At 43.5% G+C, this 20,628-nt stretch overlaps 1 protein-coding gene across 5 annotated transcripts in view; it reads right to left on the bottom strand.

Annotated features, from left to right (window-relative positions):
• The window catches only part of LOC133411473 (disks large-associated protein 1-like), a 64,314-nt gene that overhangs the window by 12,367 nt on the left and 31,319 nt on the right, over positions 1-20,628 (bottom strand). For 4 of the 5 annotated variants that reach the window (XR_009769672.1, XM_061693903.1, XM_061693907.1 and 1 more), the window contains exons 3-11: positions 17,718-17,932; positions 17,371-17,566; positions 14,763-15,063; positions 8,480-8,604; positions 5,950-6,075; positions 2,591-2,749; positions 2,376-2,458; positions 1,164-1,209; positions 16-297 (exon numbers count right to left, since the gene is read on the bottom strand). Coding sequence is in view for 4 of the 5 variants with exons in the window: in XM_061693903.1 (XP_061549887.1) it covers positions 16-297; positions 1,164-1,209; positions 2,376-2,458; positions 2,591-2,749; positions 5,950-6,075; positions 8,480-8,604; positions 14,763-15,063; positions 17,371-17,566; positions 17,718-17,932 (1,533 nt within the window). In the remaining variant the exon portion in view is untranslated. The remainder of the gene's footprint in view (positions 1-15; positions 298-1,163; positions 1,210-2,375; positions 2,459-2,590; positions 2,750-5,949; positions 6,076-8,479; positions 8,605-14,762; positions 15,064-17,370; positions 17,567-17,717; positions 17,933-20,628) is intronic. The other variant, XM_061693904.1, reaches the window with a different exon arrangement.

The raw sequence follows: 20,628 nt of genomic DNA on the forward strand, positions 1-20,628 counted from the left end.
TGAGTTTCCTCTTACTTCTAAGATAGCCGAGCTGTTGAAGTTGACATTAGGTGAGTCATCACTGACGCTATCTATCCAAGGGTCTGGAGGGGGAAGAATGGATGGATCAAAGCCCACATCCTCATATTCATCGGAGGCACAGGCGTGGTAGTGGTTCCCTGAGCCCTGGATGCTGACGGTTGAGGTGGCAGCATCGCGGGAGTATTGACGAGAAAGGACACCAGATGACAGGACTTCTAAATCAGTGTCAGGAGAGTCAGGCGGAGTGTCGAGCAGGCCCGGCAAGTCCAAATCTGCCTAATTGAGGCAAACAAATCAGAATTAACATGAATAATTGCAAGCAGTGAAATTCTTTGTTTTTGCATTAATATTGAAATGGTATTTATCATTCAAGAAGGGCGGGGGGGTCGTCCTTTATAGCCGATTAGTCCGTTATATTGAGGCACTTTTTTGTGGCTATATGCACCCATATTACTGTATAGTACAAAATTATTGTTTTGTGCTTTTTTTTTTTCATGGCTTAAAATGCCCAGTACAGTACCAGGTTATTTTATCTACACCTACCACGCTGGTGTGACTAGTGACTAGTGGCATGTCGAGGCGGTTCACTTTCATGAGCCACAAGGAATTACTGTGCTTCCTATTTCCAAATCTGGTAATTAGATGCCATAGACGAACCGCTTGACAAAAACACTGTTACTGTACTAAAAATAGCATGTTCCAGACTCCAGAAACGTGTGTGTCGTATTTCTCTAAAACCCTGCCCCCACTGTGCGCTCTCTCTACCCAGAACTCGACAAAAGCTCGAACTCCTGCCATCATGGCCGCCACGTCAATGCAGTGTCTGGAAATGTTGCCACATTCAACATGGCCACCACATATCAATGCATCGCTTTTGATGGGAATGTTGCCACATTCAACATGGCCCCCACTTAGGCACGGGTATATAGTATATATCGTATATCTCTAACCCAGAAATACGTGTGTCCCAGTCTCTGCCTATACTGCGCTACAAGGAAACTATTTTTGGACGTATGTACAGTCCAGACGGTCCGTTACTTCAGATATCCTTTAAATCGTGGCGCGTTAAATCTGGGTTCCGCTGTACAGCCACAAAGAAAGGAGTCATGATGAAAGATTTAAGTGGGATTAGTATATCTTACTTGTACAGCTGCTGTCACACTGTTGGAGCGTTGGAAGCGACGATACCTGACCAGCAGAGAAAAACAAACAGCAGTCATTTCATCATTGCAATAATGGCTCTGTATCAATGACAACCAGTACCTTTTCTTCCGTATGTTCACACACTATTCACAAAAGGTTGGGCTTTCAGGTGAAATTTCAGGACAAACCTAAAATGCACAATAACCTTTACAGGTTAACTAATTTTGACCTCAACATTTTTGAATGCACATGCAAAAACATTCACAACAAGTGTTTAATCCACGCATCAACCAAAACATTTCCAAGCGCCCACTTGCCTATGCCTTTCTGTGACACTATCAGTCTCTCTGTATCTTTGTTTCAACTGACTGGTGACACTCTGTGACACGAAACTCAGTGGCCACTGCCCTCTGAGAAACCTGAAACCTTGCAAAGGCATCTTGTCCTCCTGATGTCAAAAGGTGAACAGCGCGATGATGACTGTTGAAATAACAATTCGAATCGAAGCAGGTCATTTATTTGTCGACTCGTGCGTCAAACATCTTGCGTGAATTTGCCATTCAGCTCCTTGTTAGAGAACAGCGAGTTGGACATGTGCGGTTGTGCATTCAAAATTTTAGAGGTCAATGATGTTCACCTGTGAAGGTTATACTTCATTTTCGGTTCATCTCGAAATGTCACCTGAAAGCCGAATACCCCTCACTTTGTTTGAGTAGTGTATATGAATCAAATATAATGTAGTCTAATCTACAGGAAACAATAAATAAATGATTGAGAGGAGTATTATCTATCGTGCTCAACACATTAAAAAGATCAAGATCAAAAGATCATTAAAAAGATCATCAAAAAGATAAAAAAGAATACAAAACAGTATTGTAGCATTCTTAATAATATTTTACATTTGTGAATTAAAAAAAACAAACAACAACAAGTTAAAAAAGAATATAAATGCAATCAATTTAAATAAAATTTAATTTGACATTCAATTTAAGACCAGAAAAAAAATGTTGAAAAACTATAAGAAATGCTGGAAAAGAGAGAACAAAAACTTAAAATCTTAAACAAGATGTCTGGAACTGGTCATTTTCCATTTCATCTGATGAGAAAGGAGGTGACTGCTCAGACTGAGACAGATCATTCATCAAATGTATCAAAGAAAAATGCTCAGAAATGAGCAACCAATGGTAATGCAGTACAGAAAAAGTAGTCACCGTCTGTCATCCTCCACTTGCACCCCAACAGAGGTGAACTTAGATGGGTCCTCTGGGTCCGGAGTTTCCTCTGGTCCATCCACCTACAGAGTACCCCAAAAACCCACCCAGAAAACAAAATTGAGTGGGCCTATGGTGTATCTCTGGTTACTTATAATTTGGCGAAATCACTTAAATCACTCAAAAATGATGTCTCTTCTATGTGCCCTTAGTACCTGGATACCTATGGAGAGACAATTGCCCTTCCTGAGTGCCTTGTTCCTGTATTCATCGCGGTGGTCTTCAACAATCAGACCTCTGCTCAAGACTGAGGGTGCAGAGGTGTTGATTGTCACAGTGCTGTTACTGACATGCTGACTGGCTGGTCCATGTATCTGCAAGGGGTGGGGGTGGGGGTCGGGGGGGATCATTTAAACTAAATTGCAGTTTATAATAGTAGAATCCCTACAAAAGACAAAGAAGCTTTGTAAACAAACATTTGGTATGTGTCGCAAATACGCCCTATGAAGCACATTTGTCAAGGGCACCCCCCCAAGAGCTGATGACCTTTGCATTCCGGCCTCCCGACCCTCAACTAACCTGCACGAATGCTCCAAGTGTATATTTTGATACCCATGTCACTAATGACTGTTTTCCTAAATGTCTGCTGTCAAATCTGAATAAGATGAACCGAATAAGATGATTGTGTTTTACCTCAGACAACACACTGTTACATCACGGACATTAAGAGTTCTTAGCCACCAAACCAGGTTGAAACCCTCATTGCATATGTTAACCATGGTGTGTGAGACAATGCAAAAGCTGGGATTTAATTTTCTTATTTTAGATCCACTGGATTTTGACCACAGATAACTTTAGAGTGAAATTCAATATCAGAGGTGTGGTCTGTTCTTCCCACGCTGGTCTTTTGGGCAACTCCCTTTTTTTGAGTACCAAAGACCGAATCCTCTTGTTGTCTTTCTCTTGTTTTCCTGTTCCGCCGAAGACACTGGCTCCCAGCCAAAGACCCACTCATCACCACGGGGGGTGGGTTGGTGGGAGCCAAGACGGGCTAGGCCTGGCCAAATCTTCCTTGCCGCTCAGACTAGCGCTGGCCGCAGAGACATTCTGCCAACTACCCGACTACACTTTTGTGCAACACTGAGTCACCAGTGAGAGTAATCAGGCAGGAAAAATTTGCCTGCGCAATTTCTTTCCGAGCGGGTGGCAAACAACGCCAGGTACTGATATTTGAACACAAGTAACATGGCACACCCGGTGTGGACAAGCATTAACTAAGCAGATAAGAGAGGACAGAAAAGGGCAGGACAGGATGTGGGAAAATTAGCAAGGCAGTCCTATTGACAAGTGGTGTGGTGGGATTCTTTTTTTTATGTGTAACCACCTGTAAGAACCTGTGAGTTGTTAGTTATAACCTGTGCTGTTGTTAGTGATCCCAGCACAAGTAATTAAAGCCTATAGTGTGTCTATTGAACTTTATTAGTGAATGAACACCATACCACATGCATGTTGCTGAGCCAGCATATCGAGGAAGTGTGAGCCCCCCCTCCACCCACAAGGCGGGGGGCGAGTCAGCGAGCCCGTCCAGCAGGGGCACCCCACCGACACCCCAGGACCCAGGGAGGTCACGAGCCCGAACAAAGCGCCCCGAGCAATCCCAAAGGAAGGGTTTGGGCACCGGACCACCTGAGAAAAGTTTCTGTGTAACTAGTGACCAATTTTTCCGCTTTTCCCTAATCAAGTCAAGTCAAGTCGAGTCAACGGCAGAACAGACCCGCCTGTCTCACGTGATCTTCGTTGCGTAAGTACAATTTGCTGATTACCAAATACAAATTAGTGCATAATAATTTGGGATTAGACTCACGATCACAGATTTTCACAGTTTTAGCATCGCTCAATAGGCATCCACTCATTTTACACTCACGTCACGAGTTCAGCCTTTTCATTTCTGTTTACCGGTACTTTTTCGTAGTTAAGTCCCTTTTCATTTGTCCCGAATTCCCCTGTAGTTTTCATTAAATTTCCTCTGTAATGCCACTTCCTGTTGTGTTCTGCGTGTTTTTGTAGCGAGCCTTCTCGATTACAGCAATTGATAGAGGTTTTTCGTCACTTTTCCTAAAATTTACAAATATAAAAAGAGACGTTGACACCATTGCTTGCATTTAAGCGTGCCAGATCCAGGGATCCAGCGCCAGAGTATTCACGCTCATACGTGGTACACAGGCCGACTCTCGCAGTCCTACTCTCGTTTGTTGAAAGATTACTTGGTGACTCGTGTGCACAGTATTCTTATCCTCTTGTGCTCTCCCCCTCCAGTGTCCTCCCGTGTCTCCCGCTCTGCTGCCCATCCCAACCACGCCGTCAGGCTCTCCCACCTGCTCCCGCTCCCGCCTCCTGCAATTCCCACCTCATTAAAATACCCCTCCCGTACAAAGAACCTCATGTTCCTCCTCCCGAACCTTACTCTGCGGACCTATGGAGCCGGGCCGTTCTCTACAAGCGGGACCCCGAATCCCGGAAATTACATCCCTGTGCCTTTCTTTCCAGTTGCCTTTCCCCGTCTGAATGGAATTACGACATGGTGAATCGTGAGCTGCTGGTCATCGTCTGGGCCCTGCAGGATTGGTGGCACTGGCTGGAGGGGACCGTTTCTCCTTTTGTCATATGGACTGACCACAAGAATCTCGCCTATCTCCGTACCGCCAAGCGTCTGAACCCACGGCCACCTCGTTGGGCCCTACTTCGCAGTCGTTTCAACTTCAGCCTCTCCATCTGCCCCGGTTCTCGTAACGGCAAGCCTGACGCCCTCCTTCGCCTTTATTCACCACCCTCCAACTTGGTGGAAACAGACCTCATCCTTCCCTCCCCCTGCTTTGTTGGGGCTGCCACGTGGGAGATCGAACAAGTAGTTCAGAAGGCTCAGAGAACCCAACCGGATCCCAAGACCGGACCACCATACCGTCTCTTTGTGCCCAATTCTGCCCGCTCAGAAGTACTTCAGTGGGCCCATAACTTCAAACTTACCGGTCATCCCAGAAACACCCGTTCATCCAACAACACTTCTCGTGGCCCAGCATGGCGAAAGACACCTGAGAGTTTATCGTAGCCTGCGCCGTCTGTGCCTGATGAAAGACTTCGCATCAACCCCCAGCTGGTCTGCTGCGCCCCTTACCCATTCCAAGCCACCCGTGGTCCCAGAATACCTTGGACGTTGGGCAGCCGTCGCCCAATGGTTAAGACCATCGCCTACCGCTGTGGGGGACTGAGGTTCAAGACCCCGACCGGACCATCCACCAACATAACCCGGACTCACGGCTGTGGTGTCCTTGGGCAAGACACTGATACCCCGAAATGCTCCCCAGGCCACGGCTAAGAAAATACAGTTAATACTTGATGTTTTGATCATATTGTAGAAGCAAAATCATACATTGTAAAAATGCATTATACATAGGTAGAAGGGGTTTCCAAACTATTGAGGTCAACTTTGGGGGTGCGTATTATACATGGGTGCACATTATATATGAGAAATTACGGTACATGAAAATGACTCATATATGGATTACATGCAACTGACCTGTGCATTTGCAGCCTCAATGGCAGCAGTCAACGCCTTCATGCTGTCAATGCTTTCAGTTGAGTTACTAAGCCCGGACTGGATAGTCATGTCACCTCTTGGTCCCTCTTCTTCCATGTAAGCATCCTGGTTGGTTTTCAAAAACATGTTTTTTTATGCCAAGATATTCCATAATCACGTTCAAAAATGACATCCCATCCCTCATTTTAGTAAGTTGTATTTGACCTTGTCAGTGAGTCCAGACACGTAGCTCGGTAGGAAACCACATTGCCACTTTTTTTTTTCTTGTTTAGAGCGTTAATTATTGATTTAATTCAGCATTTGACAACAGTGTGAAAATTACGCCACAATGCTGGCAAAATCCATCATCATCATCATCAGCATCATCAATTTATGTGCGACAGCAGTAGGATACTTGCATGGGGAATTAACCACAGCCACGAGATTCAAACATGCACAGTGAAACGCCAATGATTGGGTACAAACAGAACTATATAGTATGTATGTATTTGGCCATTTTACATGTAAATGTTAAACATTAAAACTTTAATAGATTAGTCACAGCCACTTCCTCATGTGCATTTGGACTGCATGCCTTCTTCTTGTGTCTCTGAAAATATATTAATATTGATTCGGCATGTTGTGATTGATGGTGCAGTCTCCCTTTGACAAAAATCAGTTGGGATAGGCTTCCACAGGCCCCTGCAACCTTGAACAGAATGAGCAATACAGAAAATGGATACATGGATTATTACCAAGGTCGTGAAATTAGGAATTTGACCCACATTTGTGGGAAAAATACTGTATGCCTCGAAAGCTACACAGAACTTCAGAGTTGCAATCGTAAGAACAGAATACACACAAAACTACAACCCCAATTCCAATGAAGTTGGGACGTTGTGTTAAACATAAATAAAAACGGAATACAATGATTTGCAAATCATGTTTGACCTATATTTAATCGAATACTCTACAAAGACAAGATATTTAATGTTCAAACTGATCAACTTTATTGTTTTTATCAAAAAATCATTAACTTGGAATTTTATGGCTGCAACACGTTCCAAAAAAGCTGGGACAGGGTCCTGTTTACCACTGTGTTATATCAGCTTTTCTTTGAACAACATTCAATAAACGTTTGGGAACTGAGGACACTAATTGTTGATGCTTTGTAGGTGGAATTCTTTCCCATTCTTGCTTGATGTACAGCTTCAGCTGTTCAACAGTCCGAGGTCTCCGTTGTCGTATTTTACGCTTCATAATGCACCACACAATTTCAATGGGAGACAGGTCTGGTCTGCAGGCAGGCCAGTCTAGTACCCGCACTCTTTTACTACGAAGCCATGCTGTTGTAACACGTGCAGAATGCGGTTTTGCATTGTCTTGCTGAAATAAGCAGAGGCGTCCGCGAAAAAGAATTTGCTTGGATGGCAGCATATGTTTCTCCAAAACCTGTATGTACCTCTCAGCATTAATGGTGCCTTCACAGATGTGTCAGTTCCCCATGCCATTGGCACTAACACAGCCCCATACCATTACAGAGGCTGGCTTTTGAACTTTGCGTCCATAACAGTCCAGATGGTTCTTTACCTCTTTGGCCCGGAGGACACGACGTCCACAATTTCCAAAAACAATTTGAAATGTGGACTCGTCGGACCACAGAACACTTTTCCACTTTGCGTCAGTCCATCTTAGATGAGCTCGGGCCCAGAGAAGCCGGCGGCGTTTCTGGGTGTTGTTGATAAATGGCTTTTGCTTTGCATAGTAGAGTTTCAAGTTGCACTTCCTGATGTAGCGCCGAACTGTATTGACTGACACTGGTTTTCTGAAGTGTTCCTGAGCCCATGTGGTGATATCCTTTACACATTGATGTCGTTTTTTGATGCAGTGCCGCCTGAGGGATCGAAGGTCACGGGCATTCAATGTTGGTTTTTGGCCTTGCCGCTTACATGCAGTGATCTGAACCCTTTGATGATATTATGGACCGTAGATGACGAAATCCCTAAAATCCTTGCAATTGTAAGTTGAGGAACATTGTCCTTAAACTGTTCGACTATTTTCTCACACACTTGTTCACAAAGAGGTGAACCTCGCCCCATCTTTTCTTGTGAATGACTGAGCAATTCAGGGAAGCTCCTTTTCTACCCAATCATGGCACCCACCTGTTCCCAATTAGTCTGTTCACCTGTGGGATGTTTCAAACACATGTTTGATGAGCATTCCTCAACTTTCTCCGTCTTTTTTGCCACCTGTCCCAGCTTTTTTGGAATGTGTTGCAGCCATAAAATTCGAAGTTCATGATTATTTGCTAAAAACAATCAAATGTATCAGTTTGAACATGAAATGTCTTTGTAGTGTATTCAATGAAATATAGATTGAACATGATTTGCAAATCATTGCATTCTGTTTGTATATATGTTTAACACAACGTCCCAACTTCATTGGAATTGGGGTTGTACATTATGTTCATTCAAAGTCCACATGGATTGTTTGGTGATAGACATTTTAGACTGAAAATGCTGCTCCTTACCTGTGCAGACTCTGTGCTGCTCTGTGCTGTGATGGAGATGTAAGGCTTGGAGGCCGTCGAGCAGATGGAGGTTCGTGGTGGAACCGGTGGAGGAGTTTTCTTATATGTTGTGATACAAGATGAAACTACATAGAGAAAGAAAAGGACATAATAAGGAAATGGGGACACGATAAAAAAAACGGTGGACGACTGGTTAGCACATCTGCCTCACAGTTCTAAGGACCGAGGTTCAAATCCCGGCCCCGCCTGTGTGGCCTTTGCATATTCTCCCTGTGCCCGCGTGGGTTTTCTACGGGCACTCCGGTTTCCTCCCACATCCCAAAAACATGCGTGGTTGTTTGATTGAGGACTCTAAAATTGCCCTCAGGTGTGAATGTGTGCACGTATGGTTGATTGTTTCTATATGCTCTGCGATTGGCTGGCGACCGGTTCAGGGTGTTTCCCCCCGCTTCTCGCCCGAAGATTGCTGGGATGGGCTCCAGCACGCCCGCGACCCTTGTGAGGAGAAGCGGAACGGAAGATGAATGAATGAACGAATTTTACACGTAATTTACACAGGTCAACTTGGGGATGGGGCAGTGCTGTTGTGAGTCGGTGGGGAACAATACTTTGAAGACCTCCTCAATTCCACCGACACGCCTCCCCATGAGGAAGCAGAGTAGGGGGTCTCTGGGGCGGGCTCTCCTATGTTAAAAATCTCTTCTGTGGCAAGGCCCCGGGGTGGATGAGATCAGAATCAGAATCAGAATCATCTTAATTTGCCAAGTATGTCCAATAAACCATAGGGTGCCTTCGATTCAGGAGGAGCAATGTGGTTTTCATCCTGGCTGTGGAACAGTGGACAAGGTCTACACCCTCGGCAGGGTCCTCGCTTTCGCCCAATCGGTCTGTCTACATGTGATTTGTGGACTTAGAGAAAGCGTTCGACCGTGTCCCTCGGGGAGTCCTGTGGGGGTGCTTCGGGGGTATGGGGTACCGGACTCTCTGATATGGGCTGTTCGGTCCTTGTATGACCAGTGTCGGAGTTTGGTCCACATTGCTGGCATCTAGTTGGACTTGTTTCCGGAGAGGGTTGGACTCCACCAAAGCTGCCCTTTGTCACCAATTCTGTTCATACCTTTTATGGACAGAATTGCTAGGTGCAGTCGAGGCGTCGAGGGGGTCCAGTTTGGTAGCCTCAGTATTGCATCTCTGCTTTTTGCAGATCATGTGGTTCTGTTGACTTCATCAAGCCGCGATCTGCAACTCTCACTTGGAGCGGTTTGCAGCCGAGTGTGAAGCGGAAGGGATGAAAATCAGCACCTCCCAATCTGAGACCATGTTGGTCCTCAGTTGGAAAAGGGAGGAGTCCCCTCTCCAGGTCGGGGATGAGATGAAAAAAAAAGAAAAGAACTTCAACCAGTAAAGCCAAATGATATCCATTCCGTACAGATATCATTGGACTTTGCAGCTTACACTGTATGCGCTGTAACGGAATGTAGCCTTGATTACTTACACTGCATTTTACAATGGGAATGCGCTACAATAAGTTTGTTCTGTATATGCCTGGATAAATGCAGTAGTCAGATGAAAATGTTTGTTCTGCCTCGCAAAACAAACATTTTGGGTTTGAATCTTCACAGATCTTTCAGACTGGAGTTGCTTCTCTCGGCATGCTTTCTGTGTGTTTACACTGGCTTCCTCCCACAATTCAAAATATCTTATGTTGATGGAAGACCTGAAATAGTATAAAGTCATCAAAAGTCTGTATACAAAACAATAAAATATCAAGCCATCATCAAAAAACAATCCCGGGATAGGCTCCAGGACGCCCGCGACCCGCGTGAGGAGAAGCGGTACAGAGCTCTAGATATGGATATATAGACATATGTAGCCTGTATGTAGGCATACATTGTGAAAAAGAAAAATCACATTTTCATGGTACTAATCTGACCCATAATTGATATACAGTATAAAAGACTGTCTGTCTTGAGCTTCTTCCGTTTTCTGCTTCTGTGATACTAATGTGTGAGTGTTGGCCATAAGGGGGCCCCAGGGCTGAATCTATAAGAACATTTTGGTGCAAATGTGTTCACATTTTGAAGCGTTCTTCTTCCACATGCTTCGGTTCTCACTCTGCTTCTCCCAGGACAAAACAGGCTTGTCACAATTCAAGAGTTTCAGCAGAATAAGCTACTTTGAGACAAGGTCAGGGCAGACCATCGATTGTTTTTTTAATGAATCAGCACAATGAACACTGAAGTCAACTTTGAAAACGAAGTTCTTGAAATAGCCTCTTGCTTATCAAAGCCTTAGAATCATCCATTGAAACATTGAAAACTCTTTTGGAGATGTCAGATTTCACGCAAATGCACAGTTTTCAAGTGACTTGACTCGAGCAAAAGTTCCCGGGGTAAAACCAATCTATCCAGAATATTTTCCCCCTGTGATTTTGTTTCTTTCTAAGAAGTCCCAAATTAAGTACAGTATGTGGGGTTTATTGAAGACTATATGGGAGCAGCAGTGGCTCATTGGTTAAGTAGCCTATTAAGCCATAGGACAAAGCTTCACCCCAGATTTGTTTCTCATCATTATGACAATAAATCAATGCAAATTGGTTATTATAAATACATTGTAAAACAAATTCGGGTTAACATTTTCAATCATATTATTAGTTCAGTTAATTGTGAGCGTCACGTAAGAGTGGGTTATTTTGGAAAGATGTACTTACGTTCTACTGTTTTTAACACATCCCAAAAACATGCGTGGTAGGCTGATTGGAGACTCTAAATTGCCCGTAGGTGTGAATGTGAGTGTGAATGCTTGTTTGTTTCTATGTGCCCTGCGATCGGCTGGCGACCGGTTCAGGGTGTACCCCGCCTCCTGCCCGATGATAGCTGGGAGAGGCTCCAGCGGCCCGCGAGCCTAGTGAGGAGAAGCGGTAAAAGAAAATGGATGGATGGATGGATATATATCAGTCTTCGCTCATAAAAATACACCATAATGAGAAAAAAAGTCCTGTAGCAATAATTGACTTTTGCAGTAGGGTAGTAAGGGTATTTACTTTCAGTTCACTGCTCGTTGGAGCAGCATTTACAATCAAATGTCCATTCATCTCGAAAGAGCTCGGTTTCGACTGTGCCGTTAGCCTGCTAAAGAACGTGTGAACGTGGCGGTACATGTATCTCTGAATGAATTCCCGGTGCAGCGGGAAATGTAGGTCATCTGTAACAGACTGAAGATAAAGACAATTCCAAATAGACAACACAAAGTCCCTTGTGGCACTCCTGTTTGAAGTGTCATGGATGAATATCTTTTTTACAAGTTAATTATAATGGCTTACAGCAAAGTTCAGCATGCACAGTAGTTCAGCAATAATACAATAATTCCACTTTTGGAATGTTGTGTTTATGTGCATGAGGGTTTGATGGCCTGAAAGGCCTGTCAGATTTCCTTTGCCTTCACAGCAGGACTGTGACTAATTCTTTGTACCGTCTTCACTTGGGGAGTGACAGGCGAACCCTAAAACTGTAAAATCAGTCTAGTGTTTACATTGTCAAATTATATCATTAAAAATTATTTATGGAAAGGAACAAAATCTCTGCCAGATTCATTTGGTGTTTCAAATTCAGGCAATCTAAGGACTGACTGCCCAGGACTGGCCAGAAAAATCTAGATACCAACTGATTTGCGTAGGCAATCAAATGCAGTTCCGATTAAAATGAAATGGAGTAATACGATGAGATTTCACTTCATCTCTGTTAAACCACTGGCCAACTTGTTTCAAGAGTACTATTGTTTGTGTTCAAGTCACATTATACAATCTTTACATGCACAATGACTGTACGTGTAGAATTTAGAGGTGCAGTATAAGTATAAGAAATAATGTGTCAAATACAACGAAAGATGATTGGGTGAGATACCACAGAGAAAATAATGAGCTGCAGGGTGGATCACGAGTTAATTGAAAGCGTTCCTGATCTTGAAAGCAGATACAGTTGGTTTGAAATTCATCACAGATGGCAACACTATTCCCGGAGTCCAGAAGTCCTGTGGCCTGCAACAATTAGCCAGTGAAGCACACGTCAGGCAACTATTATTAAGCAAAGGGGAAGACATGGGCAAAACATGCTACAGTAATGCCGGGTATACCATTATGCCTCAGCGTGTGTTGGGCATATTACTTCAGAAATGTAGTTGGTTACAATTAAAAGTTATCTTGTTGAAAATTAGGCTTTACACGATCAGGATTTTTGGGGCCGATCAGCGAGTTTAAAAAAACGATAACCGATCACCGATCCGATCACTGGCTGGAGGAATGTGTCTATTTAAATGACCTGTTCATTTACTGTATATACTTGTGTACTTAATTGCTCAAACAATTATATTTATAATCAATAATGTATCTTGGTTCCTTTATTTATGCCAGTGAGGCATAGTGACAGACAGAACCAATAAATGGTCTTCTATTCAATACGTCCATCCGTTCGTGTTACCACTCGCTTGCTAGGCTACGTAACGTTTTTGTTGCCTGCTTGCGAGCCGTATCGTATTAAAAGTACGAGAACATACCTCAAGCAAGCCTTAAACGAACATACAGTCGGCGCGATCCACTCTTGTTGTCATCGCCACGGTAACGAGTATATCCGGTCGCATTTGAGTGGACAAGATAAAGCCCAACGATCGTAAAAAACGGGATGCCGTGGTATCGGAATACAAGATTTTATTGCAGTCGTCTAACAGTGCAATCGTGAAAGAGCAAATTTGTCTTGTAGTCTGACACGGGCATTATGTGCTGTCTGTCTCAGATGTGTTGTCTGTCCCACACCGCCGATGTTGTTTTCTTTTTTTTCTTTTTTTAAATAACTTTATTGGCCGTCAGATATTTCCAATACAACGTCAAAAGACACGCGACAAGGCTAAAAATAAACTAGCTTTTGGATTCAAATATACTGTGCACAATGGCGACGCAGAGTATATGTCTTTTGCGGATCGGCGAATTATGACATTAAAGCCGATCAGCATAAAATGCTAAATATCGGCCCATACCGATCAGCCCGATAAAATCGGTCTAAAGTCTATTGAAAATGTAATAGCAGTTTAACTCTTTCAAAATTTCAGAATTTTGTATGAATGCACCAACAGGACCCTAGGATGTTTCATCTAAAAAAAAAAAAAAAAAAAAAAAAAAACACTTATTATAGATCATTATTTTGGAATTAACCCTGAACTGGTCGCCAGCCAATCACAGAGCACATAGAAAAAAACAACCATTCGCACTCACATTCACACACACACATACACACATATATGTGTGTGTGAATGTGAGTGCGAATGGTTGTTTTTTTTCTATGTGCTCTGTGATATATATATATATATATATATATATATATATATATACACAACTTGCCAAAACCGACAGTCACCACGAACAGGATCACATCACAAAGTTTTACTCTACAATGAGGAACCAGACAAGGGCGCCCACTTCCACCAATGCTATTTGCAATATTCATCGAAGCACTATTATCCGCTATATGTCAAAGTGCTTGTATTAAAGGCATATGCTCACCAATGGCAGAACACAAAATCAATTTATATTGCGGATAACATTCTTCTTTATTTACAAAAATCCGTCATCTCTTCAAACGGTCTTCAATCTCATAAAGGAATTTTCACAATTATCAGATGACTCTCTCAATTGGACAAAATCGACAATACTCTCAATTATAGCAATCCCGCGGAATTCTGCAGATTAAATGACAGATTACGCCATTCATATAGCAAACATTAAGTATTTAGGTATTCATGTTTCGGCAAAACTCACAGAGCTAACCAGTCTAAATTACACACCACCTCTGGAAACAAAATCTCAGAAATCCCAGCTGACTTTTAAAGCAATGGACTAATTTACATATATCACTCCTGGGAAGAATAGCTACAGTAAAAATGAAAACCTTACCTCAAATTATTTATTCACAATGATTCCATTTAAATTCGCATTAAAATGGTTCCAAACTTTAGATTCTGCCAAAATATGTTTTGACTCAAACAATAAGAAAAACAATGAGTTTATCCATCAGAATACAATACAGAACCACAGTGGCATCTTAAAAGCTTCACTGTGGCACAGTAAAACTGTTCGGGCATAAAAGTGATACAGATCCTTCTTTCTGTTTGACCGAACAGGACAAAAAAGAAGAAAAACAAAAGAAAACGATCATTTGCTTGCTATCTAATGTGGTAGTTGTGCACCAGGAAGGGCATCGCATTGCCAATGATAAGAAGTATCAGTGCATCCTACCTGTGCTGCTCTGGATGGTCCTGACAGTCGTGGCAGATGTGCGTGGGGGAGAAGATGGCAGCAGGAGCAGTGGTCTTCCTCCTTCTCCCTCTTCCTCCCCTGCACAGCCCTGATCAATTGCTCTCACATAGCTGTGGCTCCTCATTCTGAAACATCCTGGCATGGGCAAAGTATCCATGGTATCCATCCTGTCCATCCTGTCCATCCTGTCCATGGCAGCCTCCATGGCCTGGGCCTGCATTTCGCTGTAGACCTGCTCACATACCTGCTCAATCTGCCCATTCACCTCAACTTCACTCAACTGAAGAGAAAGATGCCAAAGCATATCCAGACAGAGGAAGAAGAAGAAATTATTCAAAGGGAGAAACATTTGGATAAAGGACACTGGTTAATTTTCATTTACTCAGCTTCAATCCCCGGCCCCGTCTGTGTGGAATTTGCATGTTCTCCCCGTACCTGCGTGGCTTTTTCTTCGGGCACTCCCGTTTCCTCCCACATCCCAAACACATGCACACACTATTCTGTTATTAAGAAGGACGCATTGGCCCTCATCTGAGCTTTTGAGCATTTTGAGGTACCCGTGAGTGCTGGTGGTGTCATTTTCATTTAGCATCAACCCCTGATGGGATGGACTCTCTCCTCCAGTCCTACAGTCCAGACATAAGACATATTAAAGATATGAATAATGTTGTGGCTGATGCGCTTTGCTGTGTACCACTAGTGCACAGTAAATAATATTTGGTAGCCAGTCCTTTGGTGTGGTTTTAGAGCCAAATAGCTTAATAAACTAGTGTGGAGAGCAAAGGGAAAACTATTTTAAGGAGGGTATATTATGGCTCCTGAGGTCATTTTGTACTGTTTTTGTTGTTCATTAGGTGAGCAGGTTGACACTTGTGGCACTCTGGGTTCCCTCTCTCCCCAGCCTTGAGACAGATCACATCCTGCCTTCACTTCCCCCATTTGGTCCTTGGTTTGGTTCTGTTCTGTTAGCCCCGCATTAGGTTAGCACATCTCGACAAACTGATCATTCACTTACACTTAGTAGATACTTCATTGAACATCTTCATTTAGATGAGGTCTTATTTGGTTTCACTCATTCATTGGCTTGTTTTACTTGAAGAAAGCATTTTGGGTTCATCTTACGCGCGATCTGTGAGAATCAACTTAATTGAATACACTCTACCCAAAACAAAACATCTCAAAGATGATCGACGGAAATAAAAGGCCGTCAATTTCGCAGCTCAGGGTGGGGGATTGAAATATTGTTTTCAAAAACTCTAATGTGTGTTTTTGCTTTGTCATTGTCATGCCATGAGATGGGATACAGATAATAGATTTTGGGTTCAAAAAAATCAAGAAATCGGAATGCGTTGTACTTACCTTCTATGTGAAGACCATCACTGGCAAGATTCTACTTGCTGGAGTGGAATCTTGCCAATGCTGGTTATTAGTAATTAGGCTTTGTGATTTTGGCAAGAAGTAATACTGAAAGGATAGAGGGAAATCACTGACTTTTTGTTGGTCTGCCGACCAGTTCAATTGAATTCTCTTTAACACGAACATATAGGAAAGCATGCGCACAGCAACAACCCATCAAGAGTCATCCTATCAGATGACGATCAACCGTCTTCGTTTTCAAAATAATGTCAATCGAAAGTGGATTGTAATTGAATGGAAAACCCTATTGTGTCAAGGTGTTAAACAAAGATTTGATTGTTGGAGGCATGACCACGCCAGCAAGCAATTCTAAACGCGTTAACAGACACTTAATCGAAGCAGTAGCAGGTGCAGTGGGGTAATGGTTATTGAGGACACGTGCAGGGAGTCATACAAGTACAGGTTCGACGGAAGGGTTAAGGAAGCCTTACAAGTACATCTCCATGAATTAGAAAATGGTAGAAAATCTATTTCGATGACATCTATTCTATTTATTTGACATGCTATTTTTGGTTTTGTTTCGCTTCTTATTTTGCTTGAATGAATTCCTTCTCATCACTGTCTTTGTGGAGGTGCTCCGTTGGTACTGTACTAATGCATGAACACATCATATCCAGTACATTGTACGTACAAGTTATTTAGCCATTTAAAGTGCTTAATAAATGTAGTAGACCCAGTGTAATAACCATGCAGCCAACCATTCAACCAGAAAAACATGTTTTCCTGTTCAAAAGTGCAATAGCTATAATTTATAGCTATAATCTTCCTCAAGAAATAATAGCTAATAAGAAACACTTTTTTTTTTATTATTATTAAACAATACATTTCTAAAAAAAAAAAAAAAAACACTGTGGCTAATTCATTAATTCATTCATTTATTTTTTGCACCGCTTATCCTCACTAGGGTCGCGGGCATGCTGGCCGAGAGGCGGGGTACACCCTGAACTGGTCGCCAGCCTATTATTTTCTTTTGGCATTAATACTTTCATTTCAGTCAAAGATCTTTTACCAAGTGAATACTGGTATATTAACCATAACAAACATGGTAAATGTAAGGCAACTGTGACAAAACAGTTGCCTTACAGAGTGGTGGTCTAATACATTCCCCAAGCACTGTGTATCTGACTAAACCACTTGGAGATTTATTGTACAGCAGCATCTGACAACTAACCTGACTGATGGTGCTCATGGCCCTCATGTAGCTTTCATTGCGTGAGCGGTATTGGGGTGAGGAGAGCAACGATTTGGGGTCGAGAAGGGTTTTGGGGTCCAGGGTGTCCAGGCTTCTATTGATCGAAACCTCACTCACCGCACGCAGGTAGCTGTGGCTCCTGATCTGTAGCTTTGGGGAATGTTCTGATGAAATCCTGCGGGGGAGACAATATCAGTGTTTCGTTTGGGGCACACAAAACTAATCTAAGCTGCTGTTCAGCCTGTGTAACACACATACGATAACGAGGTTAGATAAACTTAAATGCAAAGTGTACTTTCATCGGAAATAACAGAAGGAAATCTTACTGGAGGGTGGTCATCTCAGTCAGCGACGGCTGCGTGGCTTTCAAGTAGCTGGCGCGTCGTGCCTGTATCTTGGGGGAAGGTTTGGGACTCCCGTCTGAGTCGCCGCTGTCGTCCTCAGCCATGGCTTTCACATAGCTGCCACTCCTCATCCTTCGGCAGGGAATGTCGTCCTCCTTCCCCAAAGGAGAGAAACCGCTCCATTCGTCCTGAGGCACCTGGTAGTTTGTGCACGTCCACAAACAATTACCATCACCGCTGTGTGGGTTCCTGGTCCCAACCTGACACACTAAACTAAACTGTCCTCCATTACAAACATGGAGCATGCGGCGCGAATATCATCAATCGAAAATACACTTACAAGTTGAAAAAGAAAACTTGATACAAATAATATTCTATTTCTCTTGTACACTGCTCCCCGTAGTCATGCACTCAGCTTCATCACTGTTATGGTCACGTTTGTTGGCCAATTAGCAGCATAGAAACTGTGTGTGTATATGTGTGTGCGTGCCCCCTGTGCGAGTGCGCTCACGGTAAGCCTAAAGGAGGTCTACCATTTCTCGCAGACTAATTCACACATCTGCTATCCAGGAGTCACCCAAGTTCACCAACGCACTGGCTACAGACACGCAAGAGCAGCAGAAAAAGAGTATCGACATACGGCTTGTCTCGCCGTAGCCTGGCTTCCTCCCCAATTCCCAAAACATGCATTTGGCGTTGATGAAGACTCTACATTGCCCATATGCGTCATGGTCTGCGCTTTACTTTGAGATTGCTTCGTTTTGTTTCATGTTTTCCTGTGTCCCACGGTGTTCACGTTCTGTGCGCTCATTGAGTTATTATGTCCGCCTGTTCTCGTCAAGCCTCTACCTTCTCCCTCCAGGCGCTCGTGCCTCGTCCAGGGAGTTCCCCGTTGTCTCGTCAGTGTGTTTGTATTTAGTTCCCTGATTTCGTTGAGTGCTCGTCGTTTTACTGTTGGATGCCAAATGTCATTTGTCTTAGCCCGTGTTTCCTTATCCCGTCATGTTTCTTAGTGGTCAGTATTTTCATGTTTCTTTGTTACTTTTTATTTCGATGTTTGGACCTTTGTTCATTTAGAGTAACCTTGATCCTTTTGTTAGCCTATTTTGGAAATGAAAACATTTTATGATATTGCTGCACTCCGGCCTTGCTTCCCTGCTTCCCTGCTTCCCTGCACTCGGGTCCTCCAGGTTTTGACTCCAACCTGCACAAACGCGTCACATACAGGTGCAATGCCGATGTCTTTGTGTGCCCAGCGATTGATTGGCAGGTACGTCACACGCCAACACTTGCGCCAAGTCTGCTGGGGTTGGCAATGTGTAACTAACAGCACAGTGGTGCTGGCGTTTGTGTCTCTGTGTTTAATATTCTTATCTAGAATAAAGCAACAACACGTGCTTGCATAATAGTAATGAGTAATGTAATGAGTTAATAGCAATTACCAACATAAACAGATTGTTGATCACATATTTTGCATCCGTTTTTCAACTTGTCAAACGCGTTCGTTTCGCCTCCACAACGAAAGAGGGATTTCATATGTTGGATGGCGCTTTCCTGCAAAGATCCAACAAAATTGGCTTTGCAGCAGGAGACGTCATTATACAACGCAGGATTTTTTATTTTTTATTTTTTTTGCATCTACTAAACACAGGACAAGCCCAAGCCTGCAAGGGGATGCACAGAAGCGTAGCGCACTCAGTCAAAACGGCGGTGCCTTTGAGCACCACATGAACGCGAAAGTAAACAACAGTGAAATCCATCCATCCATCCATTTTCTGAGCCGCTTCTCCTCACGCGGGCCGCGGGCGTGACGGAGCCTATCCCGGCCGTCATCGGGCAGGAGGCGGGGTACACCCTGAACCGGTTGCCAGCCAATCGCAGGGCACATGCAAACAAACAACCATTCGCACTCACATTCACACCTACGGGCAATTTAGAGTCTTCAGTCAACCTACCCTGCATGCTTTGGGGATGTGGGAGGAAACCGGAGTGCACGGGGAGACCACGCAAACTCCAGGCGAGGCCGGATTTGAACCCGGGTCCTCAGAACTGTTAGGCAGATGTGCTATATGCTGTATAGCTATGCTATATGTGCTATATATATATCTATATATATATATATATATATATATGATGATGTTGATTAAGACAGACAGACAGAAAGTTGTTGGTTTATACCAGCTCTTCTGTATCTTGCTGTCAAGCTGTACAAGAAGGCTATGAAACAGAAGAGGAAGATTGGAACAGGCATATCAGAATTATTTCATTCAGTGACGGCAATAATAATGTTTGTGCGATCTCGGGACGTGTGTAATAGTCACTCGTCACCACCACGGCTCTTCAGTTTTTGGAACATTAGTGCCAGTGGGTGTAATGCCAGTGGCATGTGGCATGTGTCAAAAAAGTGTTTGTCGCCTTCGTACTGGGTAGTGTAAATTTGACAGACAATAAAGGAGACAAGCAGCAGGCGCATTTCACTGCTACTCTGACTAATTATACGTGAGTCACAAAGGAAAAGAGGATGAACGGTTCTGCTTTCTATATGTGTGTGTGCGCGCGCGCGTGACGTAAAAGAGACACAAATGAGCAGTTTGGCTATAAAAAGCGAATGCGGGGAAAGGACCAGCTGCAGCAGCATCAGCAGTGCCTCTCACCCACGCAGTCCTCGCTTCCACTGCAGCCTGCACTTGTTGTGCTGGAAAAGCTGAGGAGCGGCCCGACGCTCAGCAATGCAGCTGCTGATGGATTCCATTGCGAATGTTTGACGATTGCTGATGAGTCAATCATATTTATATATAATGACGTTTTATTGACACATCCAAATAATCAACGGTGCGTCGTGCATGACTGCATGGCCTGCGGGGTCTTTGGCAACATTGGCCCTTGCGATGGC

Source organism: Phycodurus eques, chromosome 13 (assembly GCF_024500275.1).
Source record: "Phycodurus eques isolate BA_2022a chromosome 13, UOR_Pequ_1.1, whole genome shotgun sequence".
Taxonomy (NCBI): domain Eukaryota; kingdom Metazoa; phylum Chordata; class Actinopteri; order Syngnathiformes; family Syngnathidae; genus Phycodurus; species Phycodurus eques.